The 25907-nt window shown below is 65.4% G+C and overlaps 1 protein-coding gene across 1 annotated transcript; it reads left to right on the forward strand.

Moving 5' to 3' along the window:
* The first annotated feature begins 9475 nt into the window (after positions 1-9475).
* Positions 9476-25368, forward strand: CPZ (carboxypeptidase Z). The gene is made up of 11 exons (XM_037126767.2): positions 9476-9611; positions 11273-11305; positions 12142-12516; positions 14705-14920; positions 16638-16834; positions 17368-17529; positions 17911-18069; positions 19603-19738; positions 21258-21397; positions 24151-24250; positions 24910-25368. The coding sequence occupies exons 1-11, from the start codon at positions 9521-9523 to the stop codon at positions 25254-25256; spliced, it is 1956 nt and encodes a 651-aa protein (XP_036982662.2). The 5' UTR covers positions 9476-9520; the 3' UTR covers positions 25257-25368.
* Positions 25369-25907: the final 539 nt, after the last annotated feature.

The raw sequence follows: 25907 nt of genomic DNA on the forward strand, positions 1-25907 counted from the left end.
CCTTCCCTGCTGAGAGCTCCCCGACCTGTGGCCCCGCCTTGTTCCCCATCCCTCCTCCTCGCTCTCCTTCGCCCACCCCCTTTCCTCCCCACTTTCCCCCCACACAGGCACCGAGTCACATCTGAGTGCACCTCACATGCACAGCCTGGCATCTTCTTGTTCCCATCTCCTCCTAGAGCTGGCGACCTTTAAGGGGAGAAGCCTTAGAAAACCGAGGCTCAGAAAGGCTGAGGAAGTTGCCCATGGTTGCACAGCGCCTCCCGGCTAGTCTGTCTGAGTCTGCTCACCTTGCTCGCTAGACCAGAGGGGTCTGACGCAGTCACTGCCTTCCCTGCACGCCAGGCCAGGCCAGGCTTCCCAATGCAGGAAGTGCAGGTGTCTGGGAAACAGGGCAGGCTGCCCCCCCTCCCCAGCGTCCCTGTCCTCCTCCCTGTTTACCTGCTTCTCCCTGTGGGACGTGACACGGAGGCTCTGGGGACCCTGTCATCAGGCCCCCGAAGCCCTCAGCGGGCCCCTGAAGTCCTGTGTCCTTTCCTTTGTGCGGGGTGTGCCCCGCCCTGTTCTCACCCCGCAGAGTCCCCATCACCCCTCCGTGGAGAGGTGGTGACCCAGCTCCCAGCCCCCAGCCCAGCCTGAGCCTTGAAGGTCTCCAGCTGTGTGGGCTGAATTATGAATTTTTAATTGGTTCCTCACGCACCCACCACCCACACTTCCTCTCCCCATCTCGCTGGTGGGCACAGCCATGCAGAATCTGCCAGTGACACCTCTCCCCACTTCCACCCCCAGGGCTTGGGGAGGGAGGGCACCCACACTCAGTAAGCTCCCCTTGTAAGCTTGGTGTTGACTGTGTCCAATTTGCTTTACGTTGTGGTTCCCTCCCAACAACCCTAAGATGATGGGGGATAAGGAAGCTGAGGCGCACAGAGCCAGGTGCCGGGCCCAGGTGTCCGACCCAAGCTCAGGGCCTGCCCCGCCCGGTGCCCGAGGTGAACACTGAAGCTGTGCCTCCCACTGGTGGCCCACGCACCCCAAGAAGGGCTCTTTGGGGTCTGATGGCCTCGGGGTTGCAAAATGAACGCAGCGGCCCAGGAGGCGGGCTCCTGGGAGGGGCAGCTCTGGGCTGCAGAACAGAACCTCCTCGCTGCCTCCAGGACCCCCAGAGACGCTCTGGCCCCGCCCCCTTCCCCATCCTGGGCTGCAGCCCTGCACAGAGCTGGCCTTACCTGCTCAGGGCTCTTAGCAGCAGGAGCCAGGCTGCCCAGAGGAGCCCCCACAGGCCCCCAGGTCTTCCAGACAAGTCCTATGCAGAGCCCCTGCCGGGCCCTGCCAGAGCCCTCTGAAAACTTAGACGTTTATAAAGTGGAAAAGTTACAGTGAGCTCTGTGATGTTCATGCGATAACAAAATCATCCAAGGACACGTTTCTTAGGATGTATTCCCATCCTTTCGTGACGCGTGGCTGTACTCTGAAAAGCAAAGGTGTGCCCCTCACCGGGCCACCCAGCTCCTTCCTGCTCAGACGGCTCCTCTCAAGCTCAGAGCACAGCACTGGCTCCCGCAGGCCCCGCCCCTGCCCAGGACTACGGAATATTTCCACGCTGCCTGGAAAACTCCTTCAGGTCCCCAGCGGCCCCAGATCTGCTGGCTCTTGTTGCTGCTGTGGTCCCCCGTTGGGGCACACCTCTGAGGCCCGAGCTCTGACTTCAGACCTGGGGTGTCCCCCTTACCCTCCCCCCAAGCCTCTCGCATTGGGGGTCCACCAGCAGAGGCAGCTCCTCTGGGCACCGCCTCGACGCCTGTTTTCTGGGACCCGGGCTTCTGGGTGCCTTTCCTTCATCCTTGCCCCACCAGGTGAAGACCCCCGCATGGCGACTAGGTTCAGAAGCCCAGCGAGGTCAGCGGAGGAGAGAGATCCCCCCAGCCCTGCCCCCCACTGGGTGGGGGTGGGGGGCAGACCTGCAGCTCCAAAACTGTTGCACATCCCACCTCCCAGTCCGGGCCCTCCGGCGGTCTCCCCCTCCCCTCCCCCCACCTCCTCTCCTCTACCTCCCCTTCCTCGTCTCCCCCGGCCTCCATCCTCCCCCAGCCCGGTTGCCATTTCTTGTCGCCCTGCTTGGCTCAGCAAACGTGCATCAGTCCCGGGCCTTGAGCTGGGGGCTGGGAAGGGGAAGCCTCCGGGCTCGCGCGCTTTCTACCTGCCGCTCTGCCCTCTTCGCGGCCGCTCCCCGCTCGCCCCCCCCCCCTCCGCAACCTCTGGAGTCACTTCGGTTTGGTACCGGCGCAGAAGGGGGCGAGGCACAGGGCGAGGGACAGACGCCTCCGAGCGGCAGACCGGCTCGCTAGCGTCCCAACCGCTCCTGAGTCGCCGCCGGAGGCCCCAGCGCAGGTGGGACCATTGCGAAGGACCGACCTCCTTCGCATCCGTCCCTCCTAGATTCAGCCGAGGGGCAACTCGGAGCCGCCAGGCCCAGACCCCGCGAGCGGGTTCAGCACTGCGGACAGCGCCGCGGGCGGTGAGGCAGTGCGGCCGCATCTGCGCTCCACCGCCCGGGCTGCTCCTGGCTCCGCAGCGCAGAGCGCTTGGCCTGGGCACCGGGGCCCCGCGCTTAGCGCCGCTCCGCCAGCAGCTCCAGACCGTGCACGCCGGCGCTGCCTCTCCGTGACTCCGCAGGCGCTTCTCCAGCCCGCTCCGGGAGCCGAGCCACGAGCGCCGGGCCCCCGCTGCCTCTGGCCCACGGGGCGCCTGGCCAGCCGCTAGCGCCGCGGTCCCGGGCGAGGAGCCGCTGGCGAGTGTCTGGCGCGGGCTCTGGCCGTGTCGCGCTGTCCAAAGCGCTGGTGCTGCTCTGCTGCTCGGACAGCGCCCAGCTGCGCGCCCGCGTCTTTGGCGTTTTCCCGATGAAACCGTTTCAGGGCCACCTGCTCCTGGTGGCGCTGGACACACTCTTCAGCCTGATCCGCGTGGGGCGCGGGCGGCGACCTCGCGTCCTGTCCAGTGCCGTTTGTCGGCTTCTAGGACCCCTTGTTGGAGTCCTACATAACACTCAACCAGCCCCGGATCTCCCGTTGCCATATGCCCAGCCCCTGCCACCGTGCGACGCCCGCCTGCTGCTGGCCTACTCTTGGGGACAGTCACTGGCCTTCACGTTTGTCACCCTTGCCTGCTCGAGTCTCGGCGACCGGGCGCCTTCGGTCCTGCTTGCTGCACCTGCACCTGATTGGCCCCGACCGGCACCGGACTCCTTTGGGCACAGTTGCCTGCCTAGGCCTGGGTGGGCTTGTGGGGCTCCCCCTGCGCACCGCTCCCCGTGTTCCACGGTGGCTCCTCTGTGTGCCCCGTGCGCCTGCCGTCCGGAAGGCGTTCGCCCTGGGGGTTAAGTGCCTGCCTGCAGCGGCAGGAAGGCTTTGCCCAGCTGTGCCTCGGGCAGCCCCGAGCCCCTCCTCTCCTGGGGCCCGCAGGCGAGGATCTGAACACTCTCACCAGTCCTGCCCTGCGGACCGGGAGCCCTGGCCTGGCCCCGGGTCTCAGGTCTTAGAGAGGGCGCCTCTCGGTTCTGTCTGCTCACCGTTTGGTGGGCCGGTGCCCACCGAATCTCCAGCTGGTGTTGTTGCTCTCAGTAGGAGAGGCTTACAGAGGGAAAGGGGGAAGAACCGCCCCCTCTCCTGCCCTCGTGCCTCATTATTTTACTTTTACAAAAGAAAGCCCCCCTCCCTGCCTTGCTCCTTCTCTCTTGTCCCGTCCCTTGGTGTCTCTCGGGCTCTCCAGCCTGGAAACCCGGCCCCGGACCCTGCCTGGTCCAGCTCTGTGACCTGGACTTGGACTCTGCCCCCGTCCCCCAGGGTCCCTGCCTGCTGCCTGTCCCCTCTCACTGTCCTGAGGGCCTTCAGGGGGTGGGCTCGGCCTTGGTTGGGCAGGCCTCCGAGGTCTCCTGCTTCCAGGTGGGCCCTGCCCCGTGGGCTCCTGGGTCCGACGGCAGGGACGGCAGGAGATGCCGGCCGACAAGGACAGGCAGGTGTCTCCATGGGGTGAGGGGGGCATCCAGGGACTGAGCGGGGGCAGCACCAGGACTCTGAGCCCCTCGACCTTCCCTTTCTCAGACCGCCTGCTCGTGGGGGTGAACACTGTCCCGGGCCCTGGTGTGCCTGCTGCCCACCCTGAGCCTCAACCCCGCTGTTGACACAGTAAATAAAACCCAGGTCCACAGCTGGGGAACTGGGCAGAGAAGTCACTGGCTGCCACCCCCCTGCCCTTTGTCATGCACCCCAGGGGCTCAAGGTAGCTTTGTGACATTTCTGCCCTGGGCGAGCGCACCTTCACCGTGTCCACAGGACGGTCTCAGGACACACCCAGGCCCAGAGGAGTTTCTGGGAGGAGACCCCTCAAATATCTTAGCAAAGCCGTGCACAGCCTTTTGGGGGCGGGGGCCCTCGAGAGGCACAGATCGTCCCGGGTGTGTGGGTGCCGAGGGCTAATCAGCAGCCACTCAGAACCTGGTCTACATGCGTGGCCATGAGGGTCCCATGTGGTCCACCCTTGCGGTGTGGGGGGCGGCTCCTTCTGAGCCTGGGCAGCCGTGCTGCCCCAGATGGGACCCCTCGGTGCCCCTCGCTGGGCCTGAGGTGCTCTGCCAGGAAGTGCCAAGGCTGCCATATGCACTTGTCCATGGTTCTAGAACCTTCCAGACCTCCAGGGCACAGGTGTGTGTGTTGGGGGGGAGGTCACTGCCGCTGAGCCCCTGGTCAACTCCCCAGCAGGCTGGTGGGGCTTGTGCCCTTTGTCACTGTCAGTGCCACCGGGGCGCCCTGAGCAAGGTGGCGGCCAACCTGCACATCTAATTCCTGCTCCGCGGTTCTGCCAGGTCCCGGCTGCCTGGACCAACCCGCTGCCGAGGACATGCGCGCACCAGTGTCCACCACGACAGCTCTCGGGACTCGGAGTGTGACTTCTGCCAGCAGCAATAGGCTGAGGCCCTCACCCGGCCCTGCTGGAGCCCAGAGCACTCCCAGGCCCTGGTGCTGCCACAGAGGCGTCACCTGGGCCCCCACGTGGCAGTGTGGATGCGGGCAGAGTGGGGGCTGCAGGGGCGGAGAAGGTGGCACCGGTCGCAACTTGGTTCAGTGCTGAGCGCGGCTGCGTGGCTGCTGGGTGGCCCCAGGACAGCGTCTTTCTGTCTCGGAGCCTCAGTTTCCCACTTCCCTTCTGTGGGTGAGGTGACCTTGTTTGCTCCCAGTCTGCCGGGGTGACCCAGCGTGTTCCTGCCTAGTTCCTGGCCACGTGCTCCCCTCAGCATCGTCCAGGTTCGGAAGGTAAACCCTACAGAGCCCCCAGTTTGGAGCTCCCGGACCCACTTCTCACCTGACATGACGTACAGTGCAGCGGGGCCTGGGGTCTCCTGGGAAGTGGGTCCCGAGAAGCCTGGCCATCACTCCCTCTGCTCACAGCCGGTCCTTGTGGCGCGCGGGCTGGGCGCCGGGCCGCCTGCCTCCCGCCCGTCTCGTGGTGGTTTACTAGGAAGAACGGGAAAGAGCACCTGGGCCCTGCAGCCCTGCCCCATGGCCAGGCTGGGACCCTCGGTGACGGTCCTGAGAGGATGAAGACGGTCGCAGGTGCAAGCAGGGCCAGGTGACGGGGACAGTGGCCGGGAGGCTGGGCCTCCCTCCCCAACTCAGCCACTCTGCTCAGCGCTTGGGTCACGGCACGGTCCTCGGTCTAGTGGCCGAGGGGCCACTACCACTGTTGCCAGACGGGCCCAGCGACAGTGTCTGGGGCGCGAGCATCTTTCGGGCCCCGCGGCTCAAGGGGAGAGCAGCCTCGGCGGTCACAGGCCCTCCCACGGGTGAGCCGAGGGAGGCTGGTGAGCAGAGGGGTGACCGTTCACATCCCCTCGGCCCTGTTCACGACTGACGCCCTCTGCCTCAGCCCAGGCCACCCCTCAGAGCAGGGAGGGCTACGTGACCAGGGCCTCGTGGGATCCTGTGGACCCCTTCCCCGCACTGGCCCCTACCCAGGGTCCGGGGAACAATGGCCCCCACACAGCAGCCAGCATCTATGGTGGCCAAGGCTTCAGTGATGGTTTATAGCCTGGGGAATCCGGCCTGGCAAATCCTTTCCAGCAATGGGGTGCTGTCTGGCTGCTGTGGGCTGATTCTTTATAACCATTTTTATATATTTATTTATTGTTTTAGAGAGAAGGGGAGGGAGGGAGGGAGGGAGAGAAACATCAATGTGTGGCCGCCTCTCACACGCCCCCTACTGGGGACCCGGCCCACAGCCCAGGCATGTACCCTGCATGGGAATTGAACCAGTGACCTTTGGTTCTCCGGCTGGCGCTCCATCCACTCCATCTGGGTGGCGCTCCACCCAGCCAGGGCAGGACTGATTCTTTAATGCCTCCCCTGGCAGGACATGGTGTGAGTGCTTCCAAGTCATAGGTGCAATTCAAGCAAAATGAATTCTTGTTGGGAATAGTAACAGCGCCCATGCAGCAGGAAACAAGTTTTAGAAAAGCAAAAGACAAGCGCCCAAGCAGGTCAGCAGCAGCTCCGGCCCAGCCCCCAGCCTGGGTCCCAGTGTGAGGCTGGGTGACATCACACCTGGCTCCACAGGCAGGTGGGCCTGGTGCCCCCAAGGTCTCCCCACCCCGGGCGCCCAGGAGAGTCCGTCTCCTCCTGTGGAAGCCAGAGCCAGTCTGCGGACGCTCTCCTCCTGGGCTGGAGAAGCAGCGGCCACGTGGGCCCAGCCTCGCCCCGGGAAGGTTCTCACACAGCCTCAATCCATCGAGGGAGCGTGCATGCCCGCCCCGTGGACAGTGTTGCCGTGGGGGTGGCGCCTGTTCTTCCCCCACCTGCCTTCTCCGAACCCCCACAGAGTTTTCTCGAGGGCCACTCGGCATGGCCGCCCTGGGGCAGCGCCCTCCGCTGGGCTCTCTGTCCTGCTGTCTCCAAGGGCCGCCTGGCTCGCTCTCTGGGTCCTGTCCCTCGGGCCTGTGGTCTTCTTAGTTTGAAAGATGCTTTTCCCGTGAACCGAACTGAAGTGTATTTCGAAACAGCCTGTGTCCCGTGGGCTCTGTGAAACAATACTCGTCTTACTCAGAGGGGATTCCGTTTCTCCGCAAAGGGCAAAATGCCGAGTTTGCATCAGCCCGGAGCCAACTGTGGAGCTTCTGGGAAGGCATGTCCCCTGCTCAGCTTCCCCGATGACCCAGACTAGACCTGCCACTCCCTCCCCCCTCCGTGGGCAGGGAGGGTCCCCAGCTCCCCTGCAAACCTCCTGTTCCCTTCGAGACTGCCGGCAGCACCCAGCACTGTCCCCCTCTGAGTCCCAAGGGGCCGGAGACCCCGAAGGGCAGGGAGCACTTGCTGCCGCCATGGTCTCTTCGCCGGCCGCTCCGGGCCAGGCTGCGTGGCCAACAAAGCCTGTTCAGTGCCCGGCGGGGGCGGTGCCCAACTGTGGTTGCAGAGCCCTTGCGGAGGAATTAAACGTGGCTCTTGCTGTGCGTGTGCAGCTGGCGCACCAGCAGCCACTGCACCCCCCCCTCCGGCTCACAGCGAGCTCTGGCGCTTGGGCTCCGGCCCCTCGGCCGAGTCACCTGCTGCACCCCGACCTCCCTGCGGGCTTTGGGCTGCCCTGCCCTCTCGCCCCATTACCTGGTGGGCTAGCTGGGGGGGGGAGGTGGGATTCAGTGGGACGGGGAGGACCCACACACCTCTCGCCCTCGGGAAGGGCTACCCGGCTGGGCTGGCCCCTGACAAACCGCGGGTCAGTCAGCCCCCTGGGTAAAGCAGCCCTTGGTGGGAGGCTGCCCCTCCCAACATCCCCAGGGAACAAACAGGTCAGCCCCAGAGCGGGTCACCAAACTCTTCTCCCTGGGTCTTTCAAACCAACAACAGCCAGCACTGACCCCTCTTTATCAAATCTCAACGCCACTAGCTTACAGTGATGTCATTCCTGTATGCGCCACTCAAAGACAGACGAACCCAGAGGGGGCTGGGGGCGGAGGCAGGGCAGCAGGCTCAGAGCTGGACCTGCCTGCAGGAGGGGACGCGCCTGTCCCCACCGTGGCACACCGGCCCCCAGCACGGGCCTGAAGCCTGGGGGGGGCAGTCTCGGGGCACTGCCCCGACAGACGCGCTGGCCCGGGCCCAGGGACTCCCTGAGGGACGAGGCTGCGGTCCGTGTGGGCGCCGGGCAGTGAGCAACAGCGGAGGCCGGGCTGTGAGATGCTGAGGGGGCAGCTGAAGACCACGAGGTGGAGCCTCAGAGGGCTGAAGCCTGTCCCTGTGTTGACTCCATAGCACGGCGGTCACTGTCCTCCAGCCTCTGGGCTAAGTGGCGTGTGCAGAGTCCCTGGGCTGAGTGGCATCTGGCTCCGGGGTCCTGCCTCTTACCTCCCGGCATAGCCGGTAGTGGAGGTCCCTGAGGCCCTCGGCTCCTAGAGGCAGCCGGGCCGTGGTAACGCTCTGGGCCACGGACCAGCGCAGCGCCCTGGCCAGCGCTGCCCAGAGCCCAGGGCGCACAGATGTGTGAGGGCCGCCAGCGGGCAGATGTGCCCACATCTGGACGGCAGTCACCCCCAGTCCAGCTCCGCGGAGGGGGCACCACAGGCTTCGGCTGAACCTCAAGGCAGCCCTGGCCCTGGGAGGAGGGAGGGGCTCTGGGCAGAAAGAGAGCTGGGGCCCCCTTTCCCTTACCACGGGCCAAGCGTCCTGGGCCTCCCTCAGGTGGCCCTGGTGACACAGGTATGGGCTCGGGGGAGGGGAGGCCCGTCGGAAGGGGTCCTCCCACCCCCCAGGCCGGACAGGTCACTGTGGAGGCCGGGCCGTCTGCGTGGGCTCTCCGGGCCCCTCCACCTTGCCTCCCCTCGTCTGGGGGGGGGGCCGGAGAAGGGGGCGGTGAGCCCCCTGCCGGTGCCAGACCAGCCATCGTTCCCTTAGTGCCCTGGGCCACGGTTGACCCACTTCTCTGAGGACAGGGCCAGGCTCCTGCAGGGCCTTGCTGGGGCCCCACCGGGAGGGGCTGCTCCCGAGGGTGGGCACTGAGGCCAGGCTCAGAGGTGCAAGTCACCCACGGGGGGGCCACTGGCCCTTCTAGGGCCCTGAGGTCCCCACAAGCCCTTCTGGGGCACCCACGCCCTGGACAGGGTGGGGCGATGGGGTGCTCCCTCGCCCCTCTCACGGGACAAGGCCCAGAGCTGGGCGGCTTGGCCTGGCTCACAGGCAGTCGGGGTTGCTGGCCCCAGTCCTGGCCGGGAACCCGGATTTTTAGGCAGGATTAGCCGGGGGTTTGGAGGTTGGCTCCCAGGGTCGTCAGGTGGGAGAGGGAACCGGCCCCAGGGGGGTGCCCGCCCCTGGGGGCGGGACAATGCTCAGAGCGGCTGCTCTGGTCGCTCCTCCGCCCCCTCCTCCCGGCTTGGTGCCGGCGCCTCGCTGTAACCCGACTCCGCTCCTGGGGGGCGGGAGCGGAGTGTGCTGCGCCCCGGTCAGGCTCCAGTGCCACATCACGGCGCCGCCGCCCGCCGCCCACCATGCTGCTGCTGCCGCCGCTGCTGCTCCAAGCCACGCTGGCCGCCACTGCCACTGCCTGGCCTGGGTGCGAGCCCACCTGGGACCCTGCAGGTAAGGTGGTCCGGACCAAGAGTCTGGGGGAGAACTCAGCTCCTGAGATGGCAACGCCTTCCCCCCGCATGACCCACGGCCCCAGATAACATCCCCAAGGGGCGCCCTGCGGTGTTGGACCGGTGGCCTGCCCCGCATGGGGCACCGGCTGGCTGAGCACCTCTAGGCTGGGACCCCAGAGTGGAGCACACAAGCAGCTGGGGCAGCAGAGGGACACTGTGTCCAGACAGGGGGTCCTTGTCCAGTCAGGGCACAGCGGTGGTGGGGTGCCCTGCAGGTGGGGGACCAGGAGCAGGGGCCAGGACCTTGCAGGGGCAGGCCATCCGAGGTCCATCCTTCCAGGAAGCGGCGGCCTCTGCGCATGACAAACCCTGGACCCTCCCTCCCAGCTCGGCTGTGCGGTGGACGGCAGCGTCTCCGGACGTGGGCGCAGAGGGCTGGGCAGGAGCGCTGTCCCCTGGCTGGGAAGGGGTGGGGGCTTCTGGAAGGCAGGGAGTGGGACCCCAGGGACCCTCCAGGACGTGTGTTTGCCTGCCTGGTCTCACCTGATGCTGCGGGCCATGAGCAAGTTTGGGGTCCTGGTCACACCTCCCTCCCTGCAGCAGGCCTCAGGTTCCCTCCCTGTGAAAAGGTGAGGTCTCAGCCAGTCCCCTGCCTCAGGGTCTTTATCAGCAGCAGACATCTTTGCCCCCGGCGGGCGGGGTGCCCTGGGGCTCAGGGTCCAAGGTGTCAGATTCAGAACCTCTCCAGGGTTGGGGGGGAGTGGATACCTGAGGACCTGCAGCAGGTGCTAGTGCCCCCCCACACACGTGCACTGCGGCCTTGTCTCCCTCCCCCTTTCTGTAGAAAGGCCCGGGCCAGGCAGGTGCTCGGGCGCATGCGTGTGTATGTGGGTGCACACGCACATGCCGGTGCTCAGGCGGGTTGCCAATAGAACTCACACCATGTCCTGGGCAGACCCTCCCTGGGACCTCTGGGACCCCAGGAAACGTCCAGCGTTCCAGGCTGCTGGGGCCCTCTTCCCCAGGGAGTTCGCTCTGCCCTGCCTTCCCAGGGGGCAGTGCCTCTCTCCTGGACGTGGGCATCACAGGCCACCCCTCCTCACCCTCCTCTCTGGCGTCAGCGACTCCTCCTGGAACAAATCCTCCCAGACCCACCTTCCCTCTAAGTGTGGACTGTGGAAGCCAACCACCCCCTCCAGGCTGCAGGTGGGCGGGCTGAGGCTGGGCAGCTGGCATCGGGCATCCAAGGGCTGTCTCCAGTCCCCACCTCCCACGCCCAGGGCTGGGAGCCAGCCAGACCCTCTCCTGGTGAGGTCTCCAGGTCTTCACCCACCGGGAGCCTGGGGGCCGAGGACACTTTCACGCCCCTAGGGGCAGGTCTGGGTTCAAATTCTGGCTCTGACACTTGCTGCATAGCCTTGGGCGGTGGTGCGCCCTCTCTGACCTCACTCAGGCTTCCCCTGTGTGAGAGGCCCTGGCCCGGAGGAGTGACCGACCCATCCTAAGCTTCAGACCCGCCAGCTCGCAGCCTCCGTCCCTCGGCTGGAGAAACACTGACACCTTGTGGGCAAGAGGTGTAACAGCGGCCCGCCACAGACAGGGTTTTGCGTTTTCTCCGAACCACACCCCTAACTCACGCAGCTGGCTCTCTCTTTGCAGGTGGCTGCCACCAGCCGTCGGCCGCAGACGCCGGTACGTAGTGTGGTGGCCCAGTAATCGAGTCCAAACTGCTTCTTCAGCAGCTAGAAGTGAGACGAGACCGCAAGTGTGGGCCACGGAGGCCGGTCGCTAGGACTGGCTGACCCTTCCCCATCTCCCTGCTCCGCTGCCCCTTGCTGCCTGCTGCCCACTCCCCAGCTGGACTGCACAGGCCAGGTCCAGCCTTGAAGTGAGGCCACTGAGACTTGCAGTCCCCTCTGTGTCCTGGGCTCAGCCCTCTTAGGTGCGGGCACCTGCTGAGCCTGGGCTGGGCGGAGCCCCACCCCTCAGCCCGATCCCCCCTCAGTAAACTGAGGGAGGGGGCGCTGACCTCCAGGTGGGTCGGGAGGTCTCGTGCATCTGCAGGGCTCAGGAGCAGATGCCTTCCAGGCTCCCGCGGCCAGATCCGGCCTCTGCTCTCTTCCCGGTGGAAGGACTAGCCTTTTTTTTTTTAAGAGCAGAAAAATATCTTACCAACGCAAAAGTCAAGGACGTGCCCTAAGGTGGCAACCCCCCGACCCCGGCAAGACCGGCTCTCTGCTCCCATTTCACAGACTCGGGGGCTGAGACCCTGAGCCCGGCCTGCCCACCAGAGAGCCACTGAGCCCAGCCCAAGCACGGCCTTCTCTGTTCTTCCCTCCAGAGCAGCCCTGTCCCCGTCCCTCCCCGGCCAGACTGCGGCAGTGGCAGGGGGTGTCCCCCTCCCCATGGGCCCCAGCCTGGGTGGGTCTGTTTGGGCACAGCGGGCCCTCAGGGAGCGTCTGACAGACACCCCTGTGGGTCCTCCGCATCCCCGGGGGAGGGCCTGACCCAGTCCCCCGCCCCCACAGCCACGTGTGTGGACCTGCAGCTCAGCGCCTGCCGGGACGTGGCCTACAGCCAGACGGCCTTCCCCACCCCGCTGGAGCACCGGACCCGGGAGGCAGTGGAGTCCAGCTCCGAGTACATCCTGCTGAGTGTCCTGCACCACCTGCTGGAGGGCCAATGCAACCCGGACCTGCGGCTGCTGGGCTGCGCGGTGCTGGCGCCGCGGTGCGAGGCCGGCCGGGTGCGCAGGCCCTGCCGGCACATCTGCCGGGCCCTGCGGGAGGCCTGCCTGCCCGCCTTCGACGCCATCGACATGGCCTGGCCCTACTTCCTGGACTGCGGCCGCTACTTTGAGGACGAGGAGGAAGGCTGCCACGACCCGCTGGAGAAGCTGAGAGGTACACAGGGTGGCGGAGCCCCGGGCCCTGGTGCTGAGCAGGCGGCTGTCCGGGCGGCCCAGGAGGGCCGTTGAGTCCAAGCGGGCCAAGCGCTCCAGCCGGGCGGTGCAGGAGCGCAGGTGTGGAGAGCGCAGCTGTCCAGGCAGCCAGCCGCCTTGACCGAAGTCCCCTGCTGCGCTTCCCTGGCTGCCCTTCCCTGGCTGCCCTGGGCTTGGGGCTGGGGCCTGCAGGGCACCTGCAAGTCCGCTGGTAGGACACCGCCCAGCGGCCAGACCCACAGAAGAAGGGTCCACGGGACTCGGTTGGCTCCAGGAAGCTGCGAGAGGGGCTGCAGAGCGATGGGCTCTGGTTCCTGGGGTAGACAAACCAGCAGACATGGAGCGGGCAGCCCTGGGCAGTGGTGAAGAAGTCCTGGAGGGCTTCCCGGCAGTGGTGCTGAGGGGGGAGGGGTACCAAAGCCCTGCATGGAGCTGGGCCAAAAGCCTCTCCACACTTTTAACCACAGGCCTGCTGTGCCCTCTGCTGGGCCTCCCAGAGCAGGTCAGAAGGAGAGGGGCCGTGGGCGCCTAGCCTCTGGGCACAGAGCCATCTCTGGTGGCCGGCGCACAGGTTCCCACCTTGGTGACCGTCCTTTCTATGCTGTCCCAGGCAGACGTGGCCACTGAGCTTGGAATGTGACTAGTGCAACCGAGGGTCTGAGTTTTTACTTGATTTGATTCTAATAAATTTAAGCTTAAGTATAAACAGCCATGTGTAGCCAGTGTGTGCGCCGGATGGGGTAGGACATCAGCTTCTGGCCTCTTGTGCACTCAGGTCACCAGGCGAACAGCGAAGTTGTGTGACCTGGGGCGAGCGCCACACATGGGGTCTCATTTGCACCCCACGACAGCCCACACCCCGCTGTGCCGATGGCAGAGGGGCTCTGGGCGTGGACCAGGCTGAGGGAGGGACTGACCGTCCAGCCCCCAAACGCCTCTGAGCACCTGCTGCGCGCAGGCTGGTGCTGGGACGTGGAGGATGTCGGGGGCTGCGGGGACACAGCCGAGTCTCGGCTGGCCTCCAGTGACCCCCATTCTGGTTCCGCCGCTCCCTGGCTGTGTGGGACACTACCTTCTCCAAGGGCCGCTGTGCAGAGGCAGTGGGTCCCACCCGAGGGTAGCACTCTGTGTGTGCAGCGGCCGGAGACGAGCGGGAGGCGGTGAGGCGGGGCGGGCACCCGAGTGGGGAAGCCAGGCTCTGCGTGGGCCAGGCCCGCCCGCCCTGGGAAAGCCCACAGACTCAGACTGAAAGAGATTATTCTGGGCAAGTCCGGCACCAAATTGCTGGTTCTGTCTGCTTTCTTCCTCCTCGAGACCATTTTGAGTACAAATAAAACCACTGGGCAAGTGAGACACTGGGAGGAAGATTAGCTGTTAGCTCACCCCAGGGACCAGCCTGCCCGGACCTGCGAGGGTCAGGCAGGGACTCCGGAGACAGGGACGGGGCGGGCAGGGTGCCGGGCCTTGGGCGTGCACGATAGTGAGAGCTGGCTGTGGTTCCCCAGGCCCCGGAGCCCAGGAATTTCTCCTAAGGAAACTTTTAGAAGTGCAGTATGAGGAAAGAGACCCTGCTGCTCCCTCCCCCCCGCCCTGCCCCCACCTCCCCTCCCCCAGGCCCCTGCCCTGCCCTGGGGTCCGGGCAGCAAACAACTGCAGCCCCCCAGGTAGTAGAGTGTGAGCTGGACGGAGCCTTTCGGAGCTGTCGCCACTGACCCAGGGGGTGGACACTTTCTTATCTGGATGCTGAGTGACCGAGGCAGATAGGGACCCCGCCAACCTGGTCACGGCAGGTGTCCCAGGAAACAGACACCACCAGGAGACCACGTGACAAACAGCAGGTTTGGGGGGTTGAGGGTCCTGCAGACCTGTCTTTCCCTCCGTATTCACAAGAAGGGTAGGAACTGCGTTGCTCTTTGCATCTGTTGGGTGCTGTTATCAGCTGTGGACACGAAGTGTTCTGGGGGGGGTTCTAATTTAATACATGACCCGCTGGCCAGAGTGCGCTGGGGGTCGGGCCGAGAGGGTGCTGCAGCGGCCAGGGCCCCGGGCAGTCCTGGGTGGGCGGAGCAGGTGCGGGCAGGCAGATCGCGGTCCGTGGGTGGGCTGCAGGCTCTGGAAGCTGACCCTGCCCCCTCCCCTGTCCCCCACAGGAGGCCTGGACGCGGAGGACGCGCCGTCCCCCTCCGGCCTGCCTTCCACCTTCATTGACTTCACCCACCACTCCTACGCCCAGATGGTGCGCGTGCTGAAGCGGACGGCGGCCCGCTGCCCCCACGTCGCCAGGACCTACAGCATCGGGCGCAGCTTCGACGGCAAGGAGCTGCTGGTCATAGAGCTCTCGGTGCGCCCGGGCCAGCACGAGCTGAGTAAGCCACTGTCGTAGTCCACGCCCCAGGAGAGGCCGGGACACCAGCCCGCTCGGGGAAAGGAGGCCGGGCCTGCTTGGCCGCCGGGTGCACCAGCCGGGGCCCAGGACTGGAGTCAAAGTCCCTGGTGTTTGGGGACCGGGTAGGGGCCCAGGCCCCAGGGCTCTGCTCGGCCTGCGCTCCCGCACAGACACATCCCAACGGCCAGGTGGCGCCACTGGGCCGAGTCCCCGGGAGTAGAGGGGACGTGGGAAGGAGGGCACAGCCCTGGAATGGGGACTGCTGGCCAAGGAGCAGTGAAGCCCAGGGGCCCTGCAGCCTGCCTCCTGCAGAGGTGACAATGAATCCCACTCCCCCTTGGGGCGCTGAGAGCACCGAGGCACTGCCCTTGTCCGGGCCTCTTTAGGGGATGACGGGTGAGGATAGTCCTCCCCTGGCCTCGTCCCTATGACCTTGTGAGTCAGCCGGGGTCCATCTGGAAGCTGAGTGTCTTCAACCCGGGGTCCTTATGAGTTACTGGAAAACACTCATCTTAGTGAAGCAGCCCGGCCCCTTTGCTGGGCTGGACACCCTTGGTCCAGTTCCCATCCTCCTGGCTTGGGCAGCAGGGACAGGGGTCAGAGGTCATGCAGCCCCTCGGCCTCCAGGGCCGGCCCGCCTCCTGCCTGTCCCGCTGTGCAGGCTGCAGGCTGCAGGCTGCAAGCTGCAGATGGGCTCTGCCCGGTTCAGATGGGCTTCAGTGCAGCACACAGGACTGGCTGCAGTGGAAGAGCCAGGGGCCTTCACACCTGCCAGATTTGGGGGGTGAGGGTTTGCCCCCACAGCTGCAAGTTCTTGGGCCACACATGCCAGGGAGGGAGACATCTCCTTTCAGATGAGTAATGTGAGGGTCAGAGAGAAGATGTGACTCATCCAAGGTCCCACACACAGCTAGTGGGGCTGCCAGGCTCTTGGTCTGCTTTCTCCCCCAGAATTCATCCATCCCCCACCCACCCACCATCCACCCCACCACCACCCACCCACCCACCCACCATCCATCCCCCACCCACCCACCCACCACCCACCCACCCATCTGTCCATCTATCCACCCACCATCCACCCACCCACCCACCATCCATCCCCCCACCCACCATCCACCCACCCACCCACCACCCATCCCCCTACCCACCCACCATCCACCATCTACCCACCCACCCATCTGTCCATCTATCCACCCACCATCCACCCACCCACCCACCCACCATCCATCCCCCCACCCACCCACCACCCATCCACCTACCATCCCCCCCACCCATCTGTCCTCTACCCACCCATGTCCCCACCCACCCACTCTCTTTCTCCCTCCCTCCCTCTCTCTTCCTTCTTTCCCTCCTTCCTGTCTTTCTCCTCTTTCCATTCATTTATTTGTTTGTTGGCTGTCTGCCTCTCCATCCAAGCACCGAGGTATACCTTCTTCCACACTGAAGCATGGCCATCAGCGATACCACGCATGACTAACCAACGCCCTGATCCATGGTGCTACTCATTTTGGCCAAACGTAATGAATGAGCTCAGCAGAGGCAGCGAGCTCAATGAGACCTCGTTAGCCACGGAGATGCCGGGGCCAAACCAAGCACGATTCAGTACCTGAACAGCTGGCGACCCTGCCAAGGGGGCCCTCGGGCTGGGGAGAGCCCCGGGATCTGAGGCGACCCCTGGTCACCGTGTCTCCCCCCAGTGGAGCCCGAGGTGAAACTCATTGGCAACATCCACGGCAACGAGGTGTCGGGCCGGGAGATGCTCATTTACCTGGCCCAGTACCTGTGCTCCGAGTACCTGCTGGGCAATCCCCGCATCCAGCGCCTGCTCAACACCACCCGCATCCACCTGCTGCCCTCCATGAACCCCGACGGCTATGAGGTGGCGGCTGCCGAGGTGAGCGCCCCCCACCCCCGGGCAGTGTGGCGAGGGCTGCGTCTCCAACATCCCATTCACTCATTCACTGGTTCACTAGCAGCCAGGGAGGGTCCGCGTGCGTCCCCACCTGGGGGGCGAGAGTCCAGCAGGCAGCAACATCGGCGAGTCCTGCTTGGGCAGGGGGGGACAGGTGAGGTGACTCTGTGGGTGTCACAAAGGTGGTGCACACTTGAGGAAGACAAAGGGTGAGGAAGGGCTCAAGAGAGGGCGAGCGCTGGCTGGGGGTCGGTGGTTCCTGCCCCGCAGGAGGTGGGAAACTGTGTGAGAGCTGGGGGTCACTCCCGCCGGGGCCAGGCCCTGAAGTTGGAGGGCCAGCAAGGAAGCCGGGCGGGAGGGGCCGGACAGATGGCAGAGGAGGTGAAGGAGGGACATGCTCATCAGGATCAGCCAGAGGGAAACCACGGCCCCGCCCGGCTCTCAGGCCAGCCCTGCGCCCTCCAGAGGATTCGCGCCAGCGAGCTGACCCCCGCTGGGCGCGGCCTGGGTTGCAGGGTGCCGGCTACAACGGGTGGACCAGTGGGAGGCAGAACTCGCAGAACCTGGATCTGAACCGCAACTTCCCCGACCTGACCTCCGAGTTCTACCGCCTGGCCTCGTCCCGCGGCACACGCACCGACCACATCGCCGTCCCTCAGCACTACTGGTGGGGTAAGGTAGGAGCCGCCCTGCCCAGCTGCACACCCATCTGAGGGTCTCACTCATTTGGGGAGCCTCTGGTGTGGTCCCTCCCCAGGACACGAGATCCTGGCGGTTCAAGCCTCGCCCTCAGAGGACAGCCCCTTCCGGGGCGTTGGTGGCTTTCGGGGAGCTTGTGTTGAAAGCCCCCAGAGCCTGGCAGGTGCTCAGGGTCAGGTGCCCCGGAGGGCTGCCTGGAGGAGGTGATGTCCCTCAGAGGTAGGAGGACCGGCAGGCAGGAGGACCAGGGTGGGCGTGAGCCCTGTGGTGCCTGAACCCAGGCCCACAGGTCAGGCACTGGCCCCGGGCGGCCAGCGGGTGGCACCGGGTCCTGAGGACAGCCCGCCCCGCCCTGGCAGGTGGCCCCGGAGACGAAGGCCATCATGAAGTGGATGCGGACCGTCCCCTTCGTGCTGTCGGCCAGCCTGCACGGGGGCGACCTGGTGGTGTCCTACCCCTTCGACTTCTCCCAGCACCCCCACGAGGAGAAGATGTTCTCCCCCACCCCTGACGAGAAGGTGAGAGGTGGGTGCGGAGGGCGCAGGGGACGCCCCGCTGCGGGCGGTGCCTTGGGACTGGCCCAGGGTCACTGAACCACTGGGGGGCTTCCAGGCCCAGCTCCAAAGTGCCCTCCCCCGGCTCCAGGAAGCCTTCGAGCCCCCCGGGGGAGCACCCCCCCTCTCCTCTGGCTGCACCCACCTTGCATCAGTGTCCTTGTCTGGGGGTGTCCGGTGGGGACTGGCCACCTGCCCTTCTTCCACCAGGACACCTGGTGTCTCCTGGTCCCGGGGAGGGTGGTTCTGGGAGACGCCAGCAGAGGGCAGTGCCGCAGCGCGTATGACAGCCGCAGAGCCGGGTGTGCGCCTCAGGCCCTGGGAACGGCTGCAGTTGATCCGGCGGGAATCCGGAAGGAGGAGGCCCTCTGTCCCGGCCTCGCTGTCCCTCCCTGGTCCTGCCTCCGGTGACAACAGGACCCACCCCAGCCCCACTCTCCCCTGAAGCTGCCTGGGCCTCTCCCAGCGACTGGAGCTTGGGCGGGCTGGTCCGGGAAGGGTGGGAGTGGATCCCTGCGGGCTGTTCTGTGGGTGGAAACCTGAGGTGGGGGTGGGGCGGGTGATGGGGCAGGCGCCTTCACTCCCTGACCCACCTGGTGGCCCAGCCCCTCGCTCCCTCCCTCGTCACTCATCCACTGCAGCCCCACAGGCCTTGGGCTGCAGGGCTGCCAGGTTCTGGGCTCCTTGCTCAGTAAGTGCCCCCCCCCCCCCCCCCCCCCCGTGGCTGCGTGGTCCCCTGGTGGCTGTCAGAGCACAGGGCCCGCAACTGGGTGAGGCCTGTGTCCCTGGGTGGAAGGAGCCCCTGGCTCCAGGCTCAGCATCTCTGAATCCCAGGGATAGACACGGGAAGATGTTCCCGGGGGGATGTTCACCTCAAAGAGTCCCTGCAGAGCCAGAAAACCAAGCGTCTTCCCCACCAGCCATCAATCGGCAATCGATTCTCCAGAGCCCTGTAGCCTGTGGTGGTCTCTGTGGAAACCAGGGTCCCGGGAGGGGTGTCGGGGAGCAGGGGAGCTGATTCGGGGCTGGCCAGCATGTCCCAGGTCACCCCCAAACTCCCATGGCACCCGGTGGATGAGGGCCAGCACCTCAGGGCAGCATTCACTCAGGCTGGCCGTGGCCCCCTGCCACCGATCCCCACCATCCGTCCCTTGTACCTGCCTGCTCTGCAGGAATTTCCCCTTCTGAGTTGGACTCCAAGTCCGCGCTGCCCCCTGAGCCCCTGGACCCAGTCTGCAGCCCAGTGGGAGGGAGCTTGGTGTCCCCAGGGTCACAGGGGGCGGAGCCGGGCAGGCTGGTCTTCTCCACGGCCTGGGTCCCGGTTTTCCAAGCCTCACCCACCCACTCCCGGCTCCGAGGTGCCCTGAGTCTGGCCACCTCCACTCACCGGTTCCCCTCCATTACCTGCGTTGCAGGTGTCCACTGGGGAGGCCCCCCCACTGCGCCCAGCTCGGAGGGCAGACTGCAGGGCACCCCACCTTCTGGTGTTCTTTCCAGATGTTCAAGTTGCTGGCCAGAGCCTATGCTGACGTCCACCCCATGATGATGGACAGGTCGGAGAACAGGTGTGGGGGCAACTTCCTGAAGAGGGGCAGCATCATCAACGGGGCGGACTGGTACAGCTTCACCGGAGGTGAGGCCCTGCGGGGGTGGGGGTGGGGCCTAGCACCTCCTGTAGCAGCTTTTTCTGGGAGCTGCAAAGATACACCTGGGCTCCGGGACACACTCGGGGGAAGGGAGATGGGGAGATGGCGCTGGGCTTCGGTCCTCGTTGCTGGTGGCAGAACAGGACCTGGGACTCCCCCTGCCGGTTCTGGTTAGTGACCACTGCATCTCGGGACCCCCCTCTGTCCAGTTCTGCTTCGCCCCTGAGGGCTATCGTGGGCTGCCCCATGGAGTCCAGGACTCCCAGTGAAACTCAAATTTTGGAGAAATGCTGATGATCTTTGCAGAGCTGGATAAGTGTGTCCCTGATGCTGCTGGGGACACGTGCTTCACTCAAACCCTATTCGTTGTTTCTCCAAAATTCAGCTTGAATGGGACGCCTGGTTTCTGTTCTGGGAACCTGTGCTGGGTGAGGATGGGGCCCAGAGCCCTGTGGGTGTATGTGCTGCCCTGTGCGGCCTGGGGCTGCCCCACCACCGCCCCCCAGGCTGCACGCGTGCTCCCGCCTCAGTGCTCCGCCTGCCTGCCTGGCACACCCGCAGGGCACTCGCTGTTCCTGCTGTTTGGCAGCTGTGGAAATGGGCTCAGGTGGGAGCACCTGCTCAGGGCCACCGCACAGGTGGCAGGGCTTGCGAGGAGCCTGTCCTTCCCTGCTCGTGCGTGGGCAGGGGGTGGCCCCGTTCTGAGGGCAGCTCACCCCTGCTCAGCGGACTCTCCCCTGCTGCCCTCCCCGGGGCAGAGCAGCGTCCCCTCCCTCGGAACTCGGCCCCCAGGCTTCCCTGATGCCCAGGGCTGCAAGCTTCAGCACGGTGCCCGGGCCGGAAGTACCCGAACAATGGGTGTGTGGCTGTGCCGTGGGCCCGAATGTCAGGTCAGAAACAGCAGCACCTGGCCCCACGCTCCGAGGCAGCCCTGACTTACTAAGGTGGGGGGGTCCCAGATGCCCTGGGCACAGGGCTGCCCCATCAGGGCCAGAGTCGGATGGTGGTCAGTGGCCACAGCCTCTGCTGACCAGGAAACCCCAGAGGCAGGTGGGTGGAAGTGGGTGGGGCAGCGGTCAGTCCGAGTTGTCTGGGAGCCTCTCTCTGACACATCCTTGGTGTCTGTCCGGCCGGCGAGGCTGTGTGCCCCCAGACACGGAAGCGACAGGACCTTCCTCCCTGGGCTGTTCCCAGGGCCATCTGGGTAAATGCACGCGGTTACCACAGGGTCCAGGCCAGGGGAGGGCCCTCGGTCTGGCCACACACGCTCGGCGGCTATACTGGAGGTCAGCTCGGGCTCCCCGCCACCGCTGAGGGGTGGCTGACCTGGGCACCGCACCGCCTCAGTTCAAAGTGCAGCTAGCCCCCTGCCCTGCGGGCCCCAGCCCCTGCACCGAAGTCCCCTGACCTCTGGAGTGGGGATGGGACGCTGGCCCCCGGCACCCGTGACGTCGGGGGTGGTGCGCCGCCGTGGCCGAGTTCAGCTGCCCCTCCCCGGTGCCGCAGGCATGTCCGACTTCAACTACCTGCACAGCAACTGCTTCGAGATCACGGTGGAGCTGGGCTGCGTGAAGTTCCCGCCGGAGGAGGCCCTCTACACGCTCTGGCAGCACAACAAGGAGCCGCTCCTGAACTTCGTGGAGACGGTGAGCCGGGGGCCTGGCTCTGGCCTGCACCTCCCCCGTGGTGCTGCGTGGTGGGCTCCGAGCCCACGCGTGCAGACGTATTCCACTTCCTAGTCAAGCACCTGTTTACCACCAAAGCTCACCGGCTCCACCCCAGGTCATGCCCTGCACGGGTCACCACCAGGGGGCATAAGCCACAGTCTCGGAGCCTAAAGGGGCACAACTGACCAAGGAGTGAGTCAGGGGCAGCCCAGGGGAGACACCTGACCCTGCACAAGAGGCCCAGGGGCTTCCTGGAGGAGGCATCGCCTGGGCTGTGTCTTGAAGGACTAGGGGAAAGGTGAAGGGATGAGGAGAGATGGGGGGGCTGTGGGCGAGGGTCCGGGTGGCTGGAGGACGCGGTGGGCACTGGGTAGGGTGAGGCCTGGGCGATCGCACTGGGCAGCAGGCTGGCTGTGTGGTCTGGGCCTCGGGCAGTTGGCCCCTCGGACAGGATGCCACAGGCTGGTGGGGCAGGGGGCGGGGCCTACTGAGGTCACCCAGAAATAGCTGAGTGGCAGTGAGTGGGGGCCTCGGAGCATGTCCCTAATGACAACCCTCTCAAGCCTTGGGTGACAGAGCAGGAACTAGAATGCCAGATGCCTGGCCAGCCACCTTTCCCAGCCCTGCCACCTGCTCAGTGTCCCCAGCGTGGCTCACAGTCGGGGGTGTCTTGGGGCTCTGGGTAAGGTAACGGCATGAGAGGAACGGAGGGGGTCGGCGTGAAAGAGAGCAGTGGTTTTGTAGAAGCCTCTGCTACATTTTTTCCAAACATTAAAAAAAACCACACACAGTGCTTATCGGCACCACGTTCCAGGGAGAAGCAGGCTCTGGGGGAGGAAGTGGGTGGCCCAGGGGGGTGGTGCGTGCGCAGTGCTGTGCAGGGGACGCCCCCACACATGGCCTCAAACCCTGACGGCCCTCCTGGGCAGCAGACGGAGGGGTGGGTGCCAGGGAGGGACGGGGCCAGTCTGGCTCACTGGGCCACTGGCGGTGGCTGTCAGACAGCCGGAGCCTGTCTGTCTGCTGTCCCCCAGCCATGCCCAGCGCTCGGACTCGGCCCGGCTGCCCCAAACCCCAGGCCTGTCCGCAGCCTCCCTCCTTCCTGGAGAGATCGGGAGCCTTCCTCCCAGTCAGTACCTCCCGGTCAGTACCTCTCAGTCAGCAGCAACAGGAGAGAAGCCCAGACGACCACTGGGCGTCACCAGCGTGCGAGCTACTTGTGGGCGGCTGTGCCCGCGGCCTCCAGCCGCGCAGCCGGCCATCATTCAATCACAGCTCGGGGCCAGACCCTGCGCTCATCTCATTTTATGGCTGTCTGCGGAAAATGGGTTTTAAGGAGCCTTCAGTGGAGCTGGGATCGCTCTGAGGATATTGTATGTGAAGTCTTGGGATATGAAGATTTAATAGCGAGCAAGATTCTGCGGAAGGCTGGGCAGCATGCGCCGGGCGTGGCTGCCCCCGAGGCCGACCCCTCGGGAAAGCCGGGCCCGGCCTTGTGATAAGGATCGAGCCTGTCGTGGCCCATTGAGGCCCTGTTCCCAGTGATGCTGACCAGGCCTCGGGTGGGTGTCTCCATCCCCCCGGTAGAGAATGTGGGGCAGGGCACTCACCATCTCTCCTTCCCAGCCAGAGAGCTCCCCGTCCTAGCTCTGCAGGAAGATGACCCCTCAGCCTGAGAGCAAGGATGGAGTAGAATCCAGCTGGGGCGCACTGAGATGAAACAAGGCCCTACTATGTGTCTGACCTCTGCCCTCACGTTCAGGAGAGGAGGACACTGAGTGACATCACTGTGAGGTCAGGGCTGGGAGAGTGGACGCGCAGGACCATGAGACCCCAGAGGAGCTCCCTGATGTGGCCAGTCATCAGGGAGGGCTTCCTGGAGGAAGAGGGGTGTGAGCTGTGTGTTGAAGGGGAGAAGCATTGCTCAGGGGTTGGAGCCCACTCAGTGGGAGGTGCAGCATCCTGGGAGAGACCGGCCTCACTGTGCTGAGCCCCCTCCCACCCAGTCGTCCTGGCCCCATCCCACGTGACCTGTGGGCCCACGTTGTCCCCGGCCAATGGAGCGGCGGCGGTCTGGCTTGCATGTCGCCGACTTTCCCAGAAGAGGCGTGAGCAGGCTGCGGCAGTGCCGGGAGGGCTTCACTTTGGGGAAGGGGAGCGTCCCTGCCCAGCCCGGGGCCGTGTGCTGGAGCGGCAGGCGAACGCTCGGGCCGGTGCAATGGGTGGTGCAGGTCCCATGTCCCTACTCTGGCACCGCCCGTGGTTTTATGTGGCCTTATTCTGCAGCAGCACCCCGGCAGGCCACGTGACCCCGCTTTCCAGGTGGGGCCACCACACCGAGGATGCTGGGTAGCCTGTACACGGTCAGAGAGTAGGTCAGGGCCACAGCCGGGGCCGACGCCAGGGCCCGAACCCCGGCCCGTGTCTTCCTGGCGGCTGGTGCTGCCTTGGGGACCTCAACTCAGAGAGGAGCCAGCCAGGACTCTGATCACGGAGGCGGGGAGTTCGGCCCTCGGGTTTTGAAGGTTTCCTGCCCGCTGCCCGCTGCCCAGGAGGTGCCGGCAGCCAGACTCTCCAGCGGGACTGTGGGTTGTCCACACACCCACAGGGAGGGGAGGGATGTACTCAAGGCAAGGTGAGGGTGGGCTCTGCAGAGAGACATCTGGGGACTGGTGGGGTGCCACCCAGTCTCTCTGCACCCCACATACTCAGCCTCTCTCTGGCCCCTTCAGGTGCACCGGGGCATCAAAGGGGTGGTGATGGACAAGTTCGGCAAGCCAGTCAAAAACGCCCGAATTTCCATCAAGGGCATCCGCCACGACATCACCACAGGTGAGCGCCTTTCTGGGCTGTTGTCCTGGCCACTGGCTCCCACGAGTGTTCACAGTGTCCCCACGCTGTTCAAGGTGACTCACTCATCCTCCACCCACCTGGCAGGTGAGGGTGGGAGGGAACCTGGGTCTGTGCCTGCTGTTGCACAAGGGCCTGGGAGACTCCGCTCAGGCCCAGGAACAAGGACGCAGACTCCAGGTTTGTTGAGAAATACCTGTGCCAGGGGAGCTGCCTGCGGCCCACGAGCCCCTGTGTTTGCAGCCCAAGTTTACATCCCACCGATGAATGGGCCTGCCCCTCATGGGCTCCCAGTGCCGGTGGGCACTTCACGGCTGATTCGAACATTTTGGTACATTGCGATGTGCAATGCCTGGTGCAGGCAGGGAGGGGTGGCCAACCGTGTGGGTTGGGGATGGAGGCCTGGGGAGGCCTGGGGAGGCTTCAGAGGGGAGGTGGTGCCTAAGAAGGGCTTTGAGGGATGAGTAGGAGTTTGACAGAGAGAGGTGCTGGGAAGGCCATTCCAGGTCATGACAGAGGCCGGCATAAGTTTGGGGCCTGTCTGCCCTCCAGGCCAATGCTCCCTCCGACGCCCGTCACCCATCGCTCCAGGCTGGCTCGGGGCCCAAGGCTAGGAGTCACTTTATTCTGTTTGTCAACAGCCCCAGATGGCGACTACTGGAGACTGCTGCCCCCCGGGTCCCACATTGTCATCGCTCAAGCTCCTGGCTATTCCAAGGTCATCAAGAAAGTCACCATCCCTGCTCGGATGAAGAGGGCCGGCCGTGTGGACTTCATTCTGCAGCCTCTGGGGACTGGACCCAAGAAATTCCTTCAGGGCCCTCGGAGAGGCGGGCCGGGGCTCCAAGACCCGCCAGCAGGCACCGGCCCACACGGGGAGCCCCTCGGGGCCCGGAGGCAGCCTGGCGCCGGCGGGAGCAAGCCCTGGTGGTGGTCCTACTTCACGTCGCTGAGCTCGGACAAGCCTCGCTGGCTACTCAAGTACTAGGGCCTCTGGCCGTGTGACACCGAGGCCCCACCACCTCCGGCCCGGGGCTCCTGGCTCTAGATTTTGTCTCACAGACGTCCCACAAAGCCTTTCCCTTCCATTAAAGTTTTCCGTTCACCTCCAGCCATGACGGGAGGCTCTGTGTGCGGGGCACCTGCTGGGGGGAGAAGGGGACCCTGGTGGCCACTCACAGGGCCGCCACTCAAACTCTCCTGTTCGTGTGTGGCCCCCAAAGCAAGGGGGCCCTCTGTGTCACAGATGGGAGACCGAGGCTCACCCAGGGCCACCCACGGAGCAGGGGTGCCGGGCTGAGCAGGGGTGAGCCCCTGTGACTGAAGACGTTATGTCTGGGAGTACGGGACGTGGGACGCAAAGACGAAAGGTCGGGTGCCTGGCTGGGAGGGGTGGCAGGGGCAGCAGGCGACCCCCCGGGGTCAAGGCCTTGAGGGCCAGAGAGCTGCCAGGGACTTTGAGCCCCGCACCTGCACCTGAGGGTCATACTTAGAGACACCAGGCCCGAGCGCCTGAGCCCAAGGGGAGGGTCTCCCAGCCCCTGGTGGGGGGCGAGGGCCTCTCGTGTCCTGGGGGCGGTTGGCGGGGGGCAGCCCTTCCAGTGGACTAGAAGCAGGTTTTCTTATAAGGGGGGATGCC

The sequence above is a fragment of the Artibeus jamaicensis genome, unplaced genomic scaffold (assembly GCF_021234435.1).
Source record: "Artibeus jamaicensis isolate MK-2021 breed Jamaican fruit bat unplaced genomic scaffold, CSHL_Jam_final contig_76, whole genome shotgun sequence".
Taxonomy (NCBI): Eukaryota; Metazoa; Chordata; class Mammalia; order Chiroptera; family Phyllostomidae; genus Artibeus; species Artibeus jamaicensis.